At 38.0% G+C, this 17,062-nt stretch overlaps 2 protein-coding genes across 4 annotated transcripts in view; both read right to left on the reverse strand.

Annotated features, from left to right (window-relative positions):
• THADA (THADA armadillo repeat containing) overlaps positions 1-17,062 on the reverse strand; it is a 372,355-nt gene that overhangs the window by 289,224 nt on the left and 66,069 nt on the right. The window lies entirely within an intron of this gene.
• Positions 7,343-9,405, reverse strand: LOC128584755 (U6 snRNA-associated Sm-like protein LSm3). The gene has a single exon (XM_053589888.1). The coding sequence runs from the start codon at positions 7,942-7,944 to the stop codon at positions 7,681-7,683; it is 264 nt and encodes an 87-aa protein (XP_053445863.1). The 5' UTR covers positions 7,945-9,405; the 3' UTR covers positions 7,343-7,680.

Raw genomic sequence — 17,062 nt, forward strand, 5'->3', positions numbered from 1 at the left:
CCAAGGGTGGCGGGTTCAAACCCAGACCTGGCCAAACTGCAATGAAAAAATAGCCGGGCCTTGTGGTGGGCACCTGTAGTCCCAGCTACTTGGGAGGCTGAGTCAAGAGAATCGCCTAAGCCCAAGGATTTGGAGGTTGCTGTGAGCTGTGTGACACCACGGCCCTCTACTGAGGGCGATAAGGTGAGACTCTGTCTCTACATAAAAAAAAGAAAATTAATGGTATCTATTTGGTGGTCCAGCACTGGTATTATCCACCACAGCTTCATGAAACCTGTTGATCCCAGCAGATATGTACTGCAACCAAATGGACAACACGATGAGGATGTTTGTGATCAAGCAGCCAAGACTGGTTAGTAGAGACATCTCTGGCCATTGCCAAGGATTCAGGAAACTCAGGATGGAAAAGCTCCTTCCACCCAATCCAAACCTTCTTGTTCTGCTCTGAAATTCCCCAGATGCAAACCACTTTTCTGCAGAATCCTTTAACTCTCTGTTTTCTAATTTAGACTTTGCCACTGGATCCTATTCCTAATTCCCTTGCTTTTTAGTTCTGCACCTCTCCCAAGCCATTCCTATCCTCCGAGTCATATAAGAGAATTTAGTCCAATAACAGAACTTCTACCCTTTTTACTAAAATAAAATATACCATTATATATCTTAAACAAAACCTCATTACATATTTTGTTTAAATCATCATACTAGAAACATATTTGCCTTCCACAAAAGAAAAGAAAAACAAATATTTATTGAATGCCTATTATATGTCAGGTATGACATCAGGCTTTACACATCTTATCTTACTTCATCCTTGCAATTCCTGTAAGAAAGTATTGTTTTTCCCAACTGATAAATAAGAGAGACTAGGGCGGCACCTGTGGCTCAGTCGGTAAGGCACCAGCCCCAAATACCGAGGGTGGCGGGTTCAAACCCGGCCCCGGCCAAACTGCAACCAAAAAATAGCCGGGTGTTGTGGCGGGCGCCTGTAGTCCCAGCTACTCGGGAGGCTGAGGCAGGAGAATCGCTTGGGCCCAGGAGTTGGAGGTTGCTGTGAGCTGTGTGAGGCCACGGCACTCTACCGAGGGCCATAAAGTGAGACTCTGTCTCTACAAAAAAAATAAAAATAAAAATAAGAGAGACTGTATCATGGTGGTTAGGAACATAGACTATGAAGTCAAGTTATCTGGCTTAGAATCCTTTCTCTAACGCCTAATAGCTACAGGATCCAAGGCAAGTTACTAAACTTTTCCATTTCTCACTTTTCTTTTCTACAAAATAAAGGTTTGGGGGAACTATAAATAAGTTAATTCTTATAATGTGCTCAGTAAGTTCTTGATAGGTTTTCCTAAAATTATCTATTATTATGAGAAAATCGAGTTTTAAAGAATTTCAATTGAATTTCTTTTTTTTTTTTTGTAGAGACAGAGTCTCACTGTACCACCCTCAGGTAGAGTGCCGTGGCGTCACACGGCTCACAGCAACCTCCAACTCCTGGGCCTACGCGATTCTCCTGCCTCAGCCTCCCAAGAAGCTGGGAGCATAGGTGCCCGGCACAACGCCCGGCTATTTTTTTGTTGCAGTTTGGCCGGGGCTGGGCTCAAGCCACCCTTGGCATATGGGGCTGGCGCCCTACTCACTGAGCCACAGGCGCCACCTTGAATTTCTGATAGAGATGAAACAGATGGTTCTCCATTTTGACAAGAAACACCCACCCACCCACCCACATACAACACATATGCACAGTGCCCAAAATATACAAACAGAAATCCCAAAACTTAAAAAAAAAAAAAAAAAGAAAGAAAGAAATCCCAAAACTATTTCAGTTCAAAAACAAAATAATCATCTGAGTAAAACTGAATAGAAATGTCAAGCATTAAGGGTGTTGATACCAGAGAGCCTCTGGGTTAAAGATTTAGAAGCAGGGCAGTACCCGTAGCTCCATGGTAGGGTGCCGGCCAAATACACCCAGGCTGGCGGGTTCACACCTGGCCCAGGCCAGCTAAACAGCAATGACAACTGCAACAAAAAAACACCTGGGCATTGTGGCGGGTGCTTGTAGTCCCAGCGACTCAGGAGGCTGAGGCAAGAGAATCACTTAAGCCCAAGAGTTTGAGGTTGCTGTGAGCTGTGACACCACAGCACTCTACCAAGGGTGACACAGTGAAACTCTGTCTCAACAACAACAACAACAAATTTAGAAACAAGAGTGGTAGCTGAAAAGTCAGTTCCTATGGAGTAAGACGGGATTTCACTAACATCCTCCCTTGTGGAAAGAGACTGAAAAAAGGTTACTTCCAGAGCTACACTAGTAGGAAAAGTCAGGCTCTTTGGGAGCTTCTGAACCAGGCTGACTGCTAACTCTGTGCTACATCTGTGTTTTATATCCCCCATATTGTTACGAAGTGGGAAACCCAAAATGCCACTAATTCCTCTTACAGAGGGGAATGAATCTAGAGCAGCGGTTCTCAACCTGTGGGTCACAACCCCTTTGGGGGTCAAACAACCCTTTCACAGGAGTCGCCTAAATACATCCTGCATATCAGATATTTACATTGCAATTCATAACAGTAGTAAAATTACAGTTACGAAGGAGCAACGAAAATAATTTTACAGTTGGGGGTCACCACAACATGAGGAACTGTAGTAAAGGGTCGCAGCATTAGGAAGGTTGAGAACCACTGATCTAGAAAGCAAGAAAGAAAGAAAACAAAAAGGCTCCCAATCATACCCAGCAACCCAAAATTCAAAATACAGAAATACTCTTTCTACCATCTCTCCATGCTGCCATAACGGTATACCTGAATGCCCTGGCTGATGCTCTTAAGAGCACCAACAATGCCAAAAAGAGAGGCAAATGCCACGTTCTTATAAGACCATGCTCCAATCATCATCTGGTTTCTAACTATGATGATAAAGTGTGATTACATTGGAAATACAAAATCATCAATGATCACAGAGCTGAGAAAATTCACAGGCAGGCTAAATAAGTGTGAAATGATCAGCTCCGGATTTGATATGCAACTCAAAGATCTCGGAAAATGGCAGAATAATCTGCTCCCATCCTACCAGTTTGGTTTCATTGTACTGACAACTTCAGCTGGCATAACAGAGCACAAAGAAAGAAGAAAAGACACAAAAGGGAAAATCCTGGCATTCTTTTCCTAAGGATGTAATACATACTTAAAAATAAAATGCAGGAATGGACCAAAAAAAAAAAAAAAAAAAAACAAATAAATTTTATATAATGGTTTTACTGTAATCCATGACATGCTGGAGTGTGAGAAGTGGCTATTGAATGAAACCTTGAATTATTTTCTTTTTCTTTTTTTTGAGACAGAATCTCACTCTATCATGCTGGGTAGAGCGCTGAACTCACAGCAACCTCAAATTCTTGGACTCAAGATCCTCCTGCCTTAGCCTCCTAAAAAAAACTGAGTATCAGAACATAAATTCACTCTTTATGAAGCTAATTTTATAGAGCAGTCTGACAAAGACTTTAAAATAACTATGGTTAATATATTGAAGAGATAAATGAAGAAATAATTTCTATTTAAGAAAAGCAAGAAGTTATAAAAAAAAAAAAAAGCTATACTGAAATAGGAACAATAGCTAATAACAGTATGAGAAATACTAGAAGAGGACCATGGCATTTTAGAGGCATGAGTCCCCACCCTCCTTTGCCAGCAAAATAATAAATTTCTCTTTCCTTCTCCTCAACCATTTGTTCTCGTTCTCAGGTGGCCTCATGGACAAGCGTCCGGCTTTTGTGAACAGATTTCAGCATCCCTGGGTGGGATGATCAACACCCCAGTGAAATGGCACTCTGTGAGGAAGCAGGGAGCAGCCCCAAGACAAGCTGTGGGTCTTCACTGAAAGGAGCGACTTCTTTTTGAGGTAAGAAAGTACAGTATGGTCCCAGCAAATACTAGAAAATGCTTTAGCTTTGAAGAACTCCCATCTCTTTCTCCCCAAGTTAGAACAGCTCCTGGCAACCTGAACTGAGTTGAAGAGAAGGAAAGGATTTGAGAAGTATCCAGACTCCATGGCAATTTGTTTATTTGGTTACTTCCCCAGGGTACACCCTGAGATCCTTGACCCCACCCATTCCTGCTCTGTGGCAGGGCATTTTATTTGGATCTATCTGGGGTGGAAGTCATGGGTTGAGTGGAATTAGGAAACCTGGTTTGGACTGAGCTCATTTGGGATTCCCAGGGAGAAGAGGGACTAGGCCACCATTTAGAGCCCTATAGCAGGGCATTTGAGGGTGGCATCTGTCTCCTTTGGATTCCCATTTATTTGCTAGGCCTTGGCATTTTGTGTTGGGGATTCCCTGCATTGTCTGTGTTTGCTTGTTTGTAAAGTTTTCTTGCAACCTAAGGAGGTTCTATCTAAAAGTCCCTTGGAAAAATTTTGGCAGAATAATCAACTAATAACTACTATAAACCTTTATCTAAAGAAAATAGTTTTACTGTAATCCATGACATGTTGGAGAGTGAGAAGTAGCTGTTAAATAAAACCTTGAATTTTTTTTTTTAAATTTAAAGACAGAGTTTCACTCCACCACCCTGGGTGGAGTGCTCAGCTCACAGTAACCTCAAACTCTTGGACTCAAGAGATCCTCTTGCCTTAGCCTCCTAAGTAACTGGGACTACAGGCACCCACCACAACATCCATCGAGTTCTTTTCTGTTTTTATTAGAGACAGGGTCTCAATCTTGCTCCAATTAGTCTCAAAGTCCTGAGCTCAAGCAATCTACCCACCTCAGCTTCCCAAAGTACTAGGATTACAGGAGTGGACCCAGCCACCAAGTCTGGCTAAACCTTGAATTATTTAACAAAAAAAAAAAAAAAAAAAAGAGAGAGAGAAAATATTGGAAATAAAATATACTTTCAAAATTAAAAAATCAGATAAGATAAATTCTAAAAATCAGTGACCTACAAAACAGTTTTCTGAGAAATTTACCCAAAATACATGGTACACAAAATGACAAAAATGTGCATGTGTGTGTGTATACATGTGATAGTATCAAAGAATCAATCAAATATTAGTCTGGTAGGAGTTAGAGAAAACAGGAATAGAATGATTATTAGAAAAAATGCTCCAAAAATGACATTTATAAATTTTGCACTACTGAAGAAAATCAAAGGCGTCGGATTCAAAACACCTTTCAAGTATCTACTCCAAGTAAACAAACCCATACCTAAACATAGCAGAGTAAAACTGTCACTCCCCCCACAAAAAAAATTAAAGCTACAGGAGATTTAAGGAAAAATTAGACTATCTACAAAAGAACATTAATTATACCAAAAACAAGTTTCTCATTGGCAATCATAAAAGCACTGAAGGAAAATAACAGTCAACCAGAATCCTAGAGCCCATTAAACTACATTCAAAAGTGGAGGTAAAAGAAAGACAATTTGAGATATAGAAATAGTAAGACTGCTTCCCAAAGACTCTCACTAAAAGAAATTCTTTTTTTTTTTTTTTTCTGGCTAAAAGAAATTCTTAAAGGATGTACTTGAGCACAATTAAGTAAACCAGGAGACACCTCAGCGGGGTGTCTGCTAGACATCTCAAACTTAACACAACCCAAAATGAACTTCCAGTCTTCCTCCAAAACCTACTCTAGCCATAGTGTTCCCCATCCTAATAAATGAATAATCAATCTATCTCTTCTGTCAAATACCAAATCTAATCTGTCAACATATACTGTCTGGTCTACCTTCAAATTACATCCAGATTCACACACTTTTTACTCTCTACCATTTTCCAAGCCAACACCATCTGTTTCTGAAGTACAGTAAAAATATTTATAACCTCCTAACTGGTCTTTCTGTTTCCACTAGTCTATTCTGAACACAGCAGAAAAATGCTTTTAAAAGGCCTAATCGTGTTACTTTTTTGTTCGCAAACCCCTCAATGGTTCCCTAATTTACTCAGAGTAAAAGTCAAAGTCCTTAACACAGTATCTCAGATTGTCAAGCCCCCATTACCTCTCTGATCTCATCTTCTACAACTCTTTCTCTTGCTCACATCACTGCAGTCATAAACAGTTTACCAAGGTCGAGTGCAGTGGCTCACACCTAATCCTATTACTCTGGGAGGCTGAGATAAGATGGATTGCTTGAGCTCAGGGGTTTGAGACCAGCCTGAGCAAGAGTGAGACCCTGTGTCTACTAAAAATAGAAAAATTAGCTAGAAACTGTGGCAGGAACCTATAGTCCCAGCTACTCGGGAAGCTAAGGCAAGAGGATCACATAAGCCCAAGAATTTGAGGTTACTATGAGCTATGATGATGCCATGGGACTCTACCCCAGGGCAACAGAGTAAGACTCTGTCTCTAAAATAAAATAAAATAGTTCTAAATGGATTAAATAACATGCATGGAAAACTAGCTGGAAAATTAAAATATCCTTTAGAAAATCCACTCACTGGATAACCCATTTGGGACTGACGTAAAGTGAACTGTGTCTCATTCATTTTGGATACACTCCAACTCCCTGGGGGAACCAGGGAAGTTTACTACTGTTAATAAAATGGTTTTTTACACTGACTGAATGATTCATGGGATCTTAAAGAAATATTTCAACTGCAAACACAAAACAATTAATTTCATATTTAAATATGAAGTACATTTAAAACCAATATATGAAGTAAAATTGCCAGAAAATTATCAAGACCTAATTGCCAGGAAACTAATCATGTATAATCTCAACTGAGTAAAGGGCAGTCTCTGCCAATATCTTTATTTACCAAATAATAATTTACTTACCAAGCTATTATCACTAAGGGCTTTTAGCACAGAAAGGAAGAAAATCCTTTCCTTTCCCCAAAACAGACTTTGATTTTGTTAGGTTTAACAATAGCTTCTAAAGAAAATTTATTTAAAAAAGTAACTGTTAAGAAAAATATTAATTAAAAACAAAGCTATACATTTGTTGATTCTCAATAAACTTTTCCTTTATCATAGTTCCTTCTTTCCCTATCTTTGTTTTTCATTTGCCAACCATTTAAGAAATCTAAATAATACCAAGAAAAAAATGAATTTGTTTTTGGGAAAAAAACCTGAATTTGTCCCTAACCTTGATACAAAGTAAATGATGTGTGTTTATTCAAGATCTTCAGTCATCACCATTATCACCTGAATGAAACAGTAATAAACAATAATTTCAATAATAATAAATTCTTAGGTTGGCTATTCAGGATAATGTACTTTAAAATTCCTAAAACACTACACAACACGTATCAGAGTAAATGATCTACAGGCAACCAAGGGGAGGAAAAATTAGTACTGGTCTAAAACACAAATACCTTCCATACAGATGAGTTGAAAAACATGTACCTATCTACTATTTATTTTAAATATCAAATTTAATCTAAAGAAAAATTCAAAAACTGTAAAAATAATAGAGCAAACGAACTTTTATTCTGATCTTGGTGATCACATTTATTGGAAATGTTGGAGAAAATAAAAATGGCATTTAGCTTAAGGGGTTGTATACAAATCAACTCATTTCAGGAGTGGAAGAATCCTTGGTCATTTCTTAATATATAAATGTATGCAGGTTTCTCTTTTGAATGTCTTGCGCATTGAAAGCGGCAATCGGACAAAGTCTCCTTGATGATAAATTCTTTGTATAAGACTCTCAATGGAGGGGCAACCAGGACAATGCCATCTCCTCAGACAAAAAGCATTGGAATATTCCATTTTGTTAAATCATGTATCTTTTCATGTGTTTCTTCATCAATTTCTATAGTAGTCACAGTTTTTTCCCCATCTCCCAGTATCATATTTAAACGCAGATCATAAGCATGTAATCTGCCCCGAAGCTCTCGGTCATTTCTCATTTTCACATAAATTTGCTCATCCAGGCTGAGCCTGGTAAGATCCAGGGGCTCCTCTACAGTGCTGGCAGTTTGTTGCTGGTCCACGTCGTCCGCCATGTTTCAAACCCTGCTATCTACATATTTTTAAAAGTGAAGAAGCTTTTCATGAAAGTAGATGGTAAAATAATCTGATAATATTAGAACAACCTCTAAAATTCTACCATATTAATGTTGTTATGAGTAATTCCATTTTTCCCAAATACTCACCAAAGTCCAAAGATTTGCAAAGAAAAGCTTTAGCTATTACATTAAAAAGCAATAAAGACTACCGATGTTAAAAACTGGGCAGGGGTGACGGTTGGGGGGACCCTTGTGCTTGGAGCACCATCCCCTTTAGATTTAGAGGAGGAAAATTATCTACAACACAAGAAGAGATATTTGCTTTCAAAAGCTATGAGCTTTAAATATTCCATGAAATAATGTAGAATCATCTACTAATGGCACTGATCAAACTGATCTAAGGTTCTAAGCAGGGGTAGGAAGAGTGTCAGGAGAATAAAGGTAGCTTAAAGAGGGAATAGCATACTTTCTGGAAAAAGAAATTTTACCACTTTACCTTCATTTATTTTATATATTCATGAAGTTTCTCATTTTCTCACCCAAGCCCTGCCCCATTTCCATGCAACTCTTATCATACACACACATACTTTATTTGTTCATAACCTTAAGGCTACATACTAAGGTTCATAAATATTAATGTTTGTACAATTACCAAGATATATTTTACTTTTATATCCATGTGGTTGGAGACTCTGGGAAAACAAAAAAATTTCCAGGGAGCACAAAATCCAAACTCCTTATCCTGGCTTACAAAACCCTACATAATAGGACAATCTCCTTCAACTTCACCTTATATCATTCTGTTCTTTAATATGCTAAGGAGTTTTGCACTAGTTGTTCTCATTGTTTGAAAAGCTCTTTTCCAGAAAGCTGCTGCTTCTTGTCATTCAGGCCTTGGCTGAAATACTACTTTAATCTAGGAAGAAAGAGAGATTTTTTTCCTTACCCCCACACTTTATCCCATCAAAGCATATTTTGCTATCAGATAGTTTCTTATTTTTTTTCTTTTTTTTTTTTTTTTTTGAGACAGAGTCTCACTATGTCTCCCTCAGTAGAGTGCTGTGCTGTCACAGGTCACAGCAACCTCCAACTCTTGTGCTTAAGCAATTAAAAAAAAAAAAAATCTCTTGCCTCAGTCTCCCAAGTAGCTGGAACTACAGGCGCCTGCCCGGCTATTTTTTATTGCAGTTGTCATTGTTGTTCAGCTGGCTGGGGCCGGGTTCAAACCCACCAGCCTCAGGACATGTGGCTGGCGCTGAAACGACTGTGCTATGGGAACCGAGCCAGTTTCTTATTATTTTCTATGTTTCCTTTAAACTAAAACTCCAGTGGTAGTTCACTCCTGTAATCCCAGCACTCTGGGAGGCCTAGGAGGGAGGATCACTTAAGGCTAGGAATTTGAGTCCAACCTGGGCAAATAGTAAAACCCCGTCTTTAAAAAAATATGCTAAAAAAATTAGCCAAACGGGCGGCCCCTGTGGCTCAAGGAGTAGGGCGCCGGTCCCATATGCCGGAGGTGGTGAATTCAAACCCAGCCCTGGCCAAAAACCAAAAAAAAAAAAAAAAAAAAAAAAATTAGCCAAACATAGAGGCGTGTATATATATAGATCCAGCTACTTGGGAAGCAGAGGCAGGAGGATTGCTTCACCCAAGGAATTTGAGGTTACAGTGAGCTATGACCATACCACTGCACATCAGCCTGGGTAACAGAGTACAACTGTCTCTAAAGAATAAAAAAATAAAATGAAATAAGAAATGAAATGAAATAAATCTCCATGTATCAAGGACATACTGTCTCCTGTCCATTTCTCTATTCCAAGCACCTAAAACAGGGCCTGGCACCTCAATAAACATTTGTTGAATAAATGAATGACATATAATTTACCAATTCCATTGAATGTGCCATTCTTTTTTTTTTTTTTTTATTGTTGGGGATTCATTGAGGGTACAATAAGCCAGGTTACACTGATTGCAATTGTTAGGTAAAGTCCCTCTTGCAATCATGTCTGAATGTGCCATTCTAATAAGCCAGGTTGACAAAGAAAAAGGGTACAGTAACTAGAAAAGAAAGTATAAACAAAAGTATTTTCTGATGACAAGAGGTGCCACCTTTACAGTTAGCAGGGGATTCAGCTCTTGGGCTTCCTGAAACAGGTATAAACAGATATAGTACATTTCCAAAGTCACAGCATTCAAAGATGCTTTCTACTGAAATCCTCAAGTAGCTTATCAAAGCTAACTGCATTAACTTAAACCAAGTATAGGGTTCAAAACCTAAAATAGTTCAGGATCATGTAACGTGTTATTTAACTAAGGTTTTTATACTTGTGAACAGGGGACATAAACTATGTTTTATACGACCATGTTTCTGAGGGTTTTGTGAGGGGGTCGTTTGTTTGTTTCAGAGAGGGTCTCACTCTGTTACCTAGACAAGAGTGCAGTGTTGTCACCACAGTTCACTATAGCCTCAAATTCCTGTGCTCAAGAGATCCTCCTGCCTCAGCCTACTGAGTAGCTATTTCTTTGGACTGTGTGTGTGGATGGTAAGTGTGCGCACATGCATGCGTGTACAAGGACAGGGTCTCATCTGATTGTGTTGCTCAGGCTGGTCTCAAACTCCTGACCTCAAGCAATCCTCCTGCTTTGGCCTCCCAAAGTGCTGGGATTATAGGTGTAAGCCACCGTGCTCCACCTTATTTATTCTTTTTCTTTCTTTTTTTCTGAAATAGGGTCTCATTCTGTTGCCCAGTCTACTAGATTGCAGTGGCTTAATCATACCTCCCTACCAATTCAAACTCCTGGGCTAACAGGATTCTCCTGCCTTAGCCTCCTGAGAAAATGAGACTACAGGTGCCTGCCACCACAACCAGCTGAGCAACTTTTGACAATAGATACACATTTAATCCAAAGTTATAAGCTTTCTCTTGTCCCTTAAGGCTCCTTAGGAGGCCTCTTTCAGGCCTGTGGCTTCAATTATTTCCTGTTTGGCTGACTTTCAGTCAGAGTGACCAACAGTTCCTATTTGCCTGAGACTGAGGAGTTTCCCAGAATGATGGACTTCACTGCCAAAAAACTGATAGGAGTCCCAGGTCACTCTATCTCCAAAACTGAACCCTCTCCTAGTCTCCTGAACTGTATTTCCAACTATCTGCTACTAGGTAGCCTCTCATCACCACCTTAAACTCAACATGTCTAAAGCATTATCCTCCCTCCCTCCCATCAGGCCCTTCTTACCTGGCTTTTGTTGCTACTGGCATTCATTATTCTTCCCCTCACCCAGGATAGACAGCTGGATAAATAGACCTTGTCTTGATCTTTCATTTTGCTTTATAAATCATCTAATTTACTTAACTAATCCCCAAAATTAAAACATTAGGCTAGAAAGTCCTCTAAAAACAAGGTGTGTATTTTACTGGTATTTTTATGCTCTATAGCGCCTATCTATCACAATTCCTTTTTATATAGCAGTAATAAATAAATTTTTGTTGAACCACTAATTTCTGAAACACTATGAAGTTCCGCAAAAAGGAGTGGATTCCAGAGCTAACTCTATCACCAACTTGTTTTGTTGCCATGGACAAATCACTTATTTCTAGGTGCTTAAGAATAAAATTGTTACAAAATACTTGAAAATTCAATGAGTTACTGTTACAAATAGAGAAGGCAATGACCCTAAAATATATAAGTACCTAAAACTCCTGAAGTGAACTTCTCTAAACAGCTCATTGTGGCCCTGCACATGCTTTAGTACCTTGTTCAGGTCTTTGCATGCCTGATTTAGTTCCACAGGGTTAAATATGTCCTATTTAGACTCTAGTAATTATCTTCAGATTCACAGTAATGCCTACCACATCATACCCTCAAGAGTCAAAGAGAGCTCATCTAACATAGCCTTCAGCACACAGTAGATGGTCAAGGAATCATGTGTTGAATGACTAAATAAGAACCAACTGCCAGCTGCTGCACATTACCTGTGTTTTCAGGTAAGCCAAAATTTAAAAACTACCTGTAGAAAAGAAGGGCTAGAACCCAAACGCTTCTCAATGGTGAGGTCGCTGTGCCTATAAAAAGCACAATACCCTAATCTACAATTCTGACTCTTCAATGAACCTTCTGACTACTCCCCAGCAAGGAAAGAATACTCTATAAGGAAGTGATTTCAAAACTTCAAAGTACTGGGTATTTGTGATAATGAAGGAACTGAGAGGGAACCATGCAAGGCTCCCAAGAACAAAACACCAAACCTTAGTTGTTTGTTTTGGTTCCTCATCACTCAATCCAGGGGTCAGTGAGGAAAAGGGAAAGGTTCCTATGTGAAACAGTCCTTGGTTCTTCGTGCCAGCTCCATGAAATCACCAACAACAGCCACGGGGAATTCCAAAATCCTGCTTTTGTCAGTGAATGCTTCTCCACTAAAAGAGAAGACAGCCTCTTTGCCTGAAGGCTCTTGTTTTATTTGACTATCATGTCAAATTAATACAAAATAGAGTGTCTTTAGCTTCTGAGTATATCATAAAATTGCAAATTTCTTGCAAGGGATTCAAAGTTCATAATAAACAACTCACTAACACTAATGTTATTAATCTACAAAATACTCCTATGAGTTCACCAGTACTAAAGGAAGTTCACTAAAAATGTATCCAACTTCCATAACAAAAATCCTCAGATTTTCTTACTTAGAAACTAGAACACAGTACTGTTACGGTGAGTAGAAATTTTTAAAATTAAAAACAAAATTTTTTAATTACAAATAAATCATAGCTGACAGGAAAGAGTTAGGAAGTTCTATTGTTTTCATAGGCTAAGTGCTATGGCCTGACCCTTACAAAAAGTAACAAAAATGAACAGGCCAGACTATAGCTGGCGTTCAGACCTTTGCGTTGTCTTGAACAGATCACTCAAGCAAATTATTATTCCATAAAAAGATTAGTCCAATTTCTATCCACAGAGCTATCTCACTCATAGTGGATAAGTATTCTAAGATAAGCATAAAACCCACAGACTAAAATCAAATTACACATGCTGTATACCCAACTAATTGGTCATTAGACTACTTTGTACCAATATATCAGATTCCCAGTCTACAAAGTAGCCTTCCAATGGCTTCATCCACCTATGTACAGAAACACAAAGCTATTTTTTTGTTGAGTTCCGATTATTATAGTTATATTACTATTGTTAATGAGAAATGTTACTTTCATTTCCTCAAAGTCTTTCAATATGGTTATTTTTCCTAACTTAGAGAGTTTTCCAATCTCCAATTATTTCATAAGCTAAATTCTCCACTCCATTCATTCTTTGGTCAAGTACTATGTTTATTATTTCAAGGTTCACGTTTATTATTTCAATTAAACTAAACACTAACAGATGTGTGCAGGAAGGTTGTGTGCCTGTGCGTGCACATTTTAAAAAGGGAAAATAACCCTGAAGCATGGAGAAACTTTAAGCCTAAAAAATGATTTGCCCCAATGAGATCCAGTAAGAAAGCTACATATCAACAGAAGCCATCTTAACCTCCTTCATCACCATCAAATACTCTGGAGGCTTGAAGCAGGCTGAAACATTAGGGGGCTATTTTGAAGCCTCAGCTGCAGACACAGACAGTAATAACAATGACCAAATCTAAATTGAATTACCAATCAGAGGGCCATAGGGCAAGATAGGTGGATTAAAACAAGGGGTTGGAAGGATGTACCAGATAGCTGGTTCTCTTAACATTTAATACAACCATTCTCTGAGATCAAGGAGAAAAATTTATTTCAAAAAACTCTAAAATTTTACTTACAAGGCTAGGACAGAGCTAACTCACTGAGGAACAAGTGTCCTTTGCTATTGTGTCTAAATGACAAAGTATTATGAGGACTTTAAAAAGGAGTATTGAAATTTCCAGAAAGAAGATAATATCTGACTTAACAATAGGAGTAGGCTTAAAAATAAAAATAAAAACTCAGGTCACTAACAAGTCATAAGCCAAAGACACAAAGACTTAGAATTTAAACGTTAAGACATTCTAGTTTTCCCAAATTCTTTTAATCTACTATAGGAATGGGAAATTAAAATGATTTTTCTCTCTATAAAGCATTAATATGGCTCCCCAGGATGGCTCTTCACTTACATTTTCCTTATTTAATAATTCACAAAATACTCAGTGAGTGAAAAGTGTCTTAGACACATTGCAAATAAAATGTGAATAAAGTTTAGACAAGATTATATGTTCTTTCATTCACAATTCAATGACTTTTCTCCAAATTCTACATTAATATTTTTGCCCCACTACATATTCTTTAGAGACTTGGTCTTTCATTCTCCAGAATGATAGAGAAAATTATCTTTTCACTATTTACTGAAATTGTTTTATAAGACAACTGAATCACTCCAAATGTTCACAAAAACTTTTCTATTGCATTTGAATTGTAGTAGCTATAATTAACTGATGAAGTTTAAAAAACATATTCATATTTAAATTACTTCAGTATACCATAATTGTTGACATCCATTAGTCAGCACTAGTATTTTATGTATGACAAAAACTACTAAATGTCACCAGTTCATTTTTTCAGGCCAAGGATGTGAAAATAATTGTAGATACTGCAATAAATATTTATAGATTATGTTTCAAGCATATGATAAGCAGAACAATTCAAGCATATGAAAAGAGAACATTAAATACTCATAAATCTTCCTTCTAGATTTAGAATTAGGATCAATAATTTCATCCCCTTAGAGTTAAACTCATAATTTATGGTTGGACAAATCAAAATTAGATTCCCCAACTTAACACCTTAGTTTAGGATTCTGTTAATTTTCCTTCAAAGAATAACTGCAAATACCAAAGTCATACAGAGTAAGTAAGCAAACATGAACTTCAGCAGAAACTTGAATTTAGAGTTATGACTTTAAAGCACTTAACTACCCCATTAATAGCTTAGGCAGGTAATTATTTTTTTAAACAGAGTATGACTATTTCTTCAAATTCTAAATAGAAAGCACTATATAAGAAAATCAGATTGCAGAAAATTAATTCAACGTACTGTTTGTGCATGTGTTATGTTGCAAGTGTTGCTTTCAAAAGATTCCCAGAAAAAAGAATAGTGTCTCTCATTCCTATTTATTCTTAGATGATTGTTTAATAGTGAATTCAGTTTACATTTGAAGACATTTTGAATAATCCTATTAAAAACCAATTCAAACAATGTGGTTCATGTTTAACTCTTTGGTTATTTATCCATTAATCTCTTTAAGTGTTTCCTTCCTTAACACAGCTGTAGTTCAAGAGGTGGCCAGCAGTTGGCCTCCATTTCTGTGGATTTTCATGAAAGTCCAGATTTCTTTTTGCAAACTTTTCAAATGTTGTATGACTAAACAACTTTTTTATAATTTAAGAGTTTATAAAAAGCTTTCAAAAGCAGTCCAAAAGAAACAAATTTTCTTTTAAAAATAAAAATCAAACAAAAGAAAGCCACACACACTGTAAAGATGTTCTCTACAAAACATTCCGTTCAGCAGATTTGAAATGTCTCCAAGGGATCAAGAACCACTTGGTTTGGAAGCAACTGCTGAAAACACATAATAGGTTAGGAGAAAAGCCAGCTAGTGACAGCCATGAGGAAATTTCTAGAGTAGACTAGGAGTGGCTAAGATGCCAGGTACTGGGCCTTCCCCAGTCTCCCCATTCCATTTACTTGGAATACCATTCAACCAACTGTTCAAAAGTCTCAGTTCTTAGTCCTGTTCTTTTGCCCTTTTATTCTCCCCACTAAAGATTACAGTGCTAGTAACCATGATGTTTGTGGAGACAACTCACAAGTCTACATCTTTGTTTCTGTTATATCACCCAACTAATTCTCTATCTCCAACAGCTGACTTAAATATTTCCACCAGGATATGCCATCATTATCTCAGACTCAACAAATATAAAACAAACTTATCTTTATCAAACCAACTTCCTCTTTCAGTTTCCTTGGCTTTGTTAACATCAAGCCCATTTTTCTGGTGACCAGGACTTAAAACTATAGGAGCAACCATGAACTCCCTGGTAACCTCTACCATTCACATTTGGTTGGTTCCTGAGGCAGATTGCATGCTTCGACAGTGACCACCACATTATCTCCCATCCACAAACAGAAGTGCAATATGATCTTGCCACTTTGCCCTCAAAAGGTGGATTGAATCTAGGCTAGTCTAAAGACTCACTTGTAACCAAAGGAACATGACTGAAGCAATCCCATGAGATTTCAAAGACTAGGTCAGAGGGCAGTGCCTGTGGCTCAAGGAGTAGGGCGCCAGCCCCATATACTGGAGGTGGTGGGTTCAAACCCAGCCCCGGCTAAAAAAAAAAAAAAAAAAGACTAGGTCAGAAAAATACCATACAGACTGGTTCTCTTGGAATACTCCTTCTGCAGGAAGCCAGCTGCCACATAAGAATTTCAGCTACCTCAAGACTGTTGAGCTAAGTGAGAGGCCACATGTAGTCCCGAGGAGGCCCAGTCTTCTAGCTATCCCCACTAGGGTGCCATAAATGGGAGCAAAGCTGTCCTAGATGCCTTGCGACCAGTTCGTCTGCCAGTTGAAGGTCACCAATCAAATTCAATAAATACCCTAAGGAGAACAATCAACCAGCTGAGCCCTGCCCTAATTCTTAACACACAAAATCATGAAATGTAATTAAGTGTGTTCACAGCTTTCCTTCTAGGCATGCAGTGTCACGCATGAAGCTGTTAGTACATGGGGCCAAATGTTAACTGAAACACATCTTTGTCTCCATTCCCAGAGCCATCATCAAAGAGGAAATCTTCATCATCTCATAGCTAGCCTGTTATGACTGATCTCAGACTGTCCTCACTATAACCTCTCATTACAATCTATCTAACCTAAAACTTCTAACCAAAACTTGTATCCCACCATCCCCAAAACCAACATCAATCTCATCATGTTTTTAAACTTATAGAAAATTCTAAATGCAAAAGAGTTTTCATAAATATCTTTTATTTTGTCAATATGGCAAATATTCCTATCATCGTTCTAGAGATGAAGAAATGAAAGGCTAAGAGGTTAATTTCGGTACAATCTTATTGTGAACAGATGGGATAGACAGATACACACAGAACTAAGAGCT

This window comes from Nycticebus coucang, chromosome 4, assembly GCF_027406575.1.
Source record: "Nycticebus coucang isolate mNycCou1 chromosome 4, mNycCou1.pri, whole genome shotgun sequence".
Classification (NCBI taxonomy): Eukaryota; Metazoa; Chordata; class Mammalia; order Primates; family Lorisidae; genus Nycticebus; species Nycticebus coucang.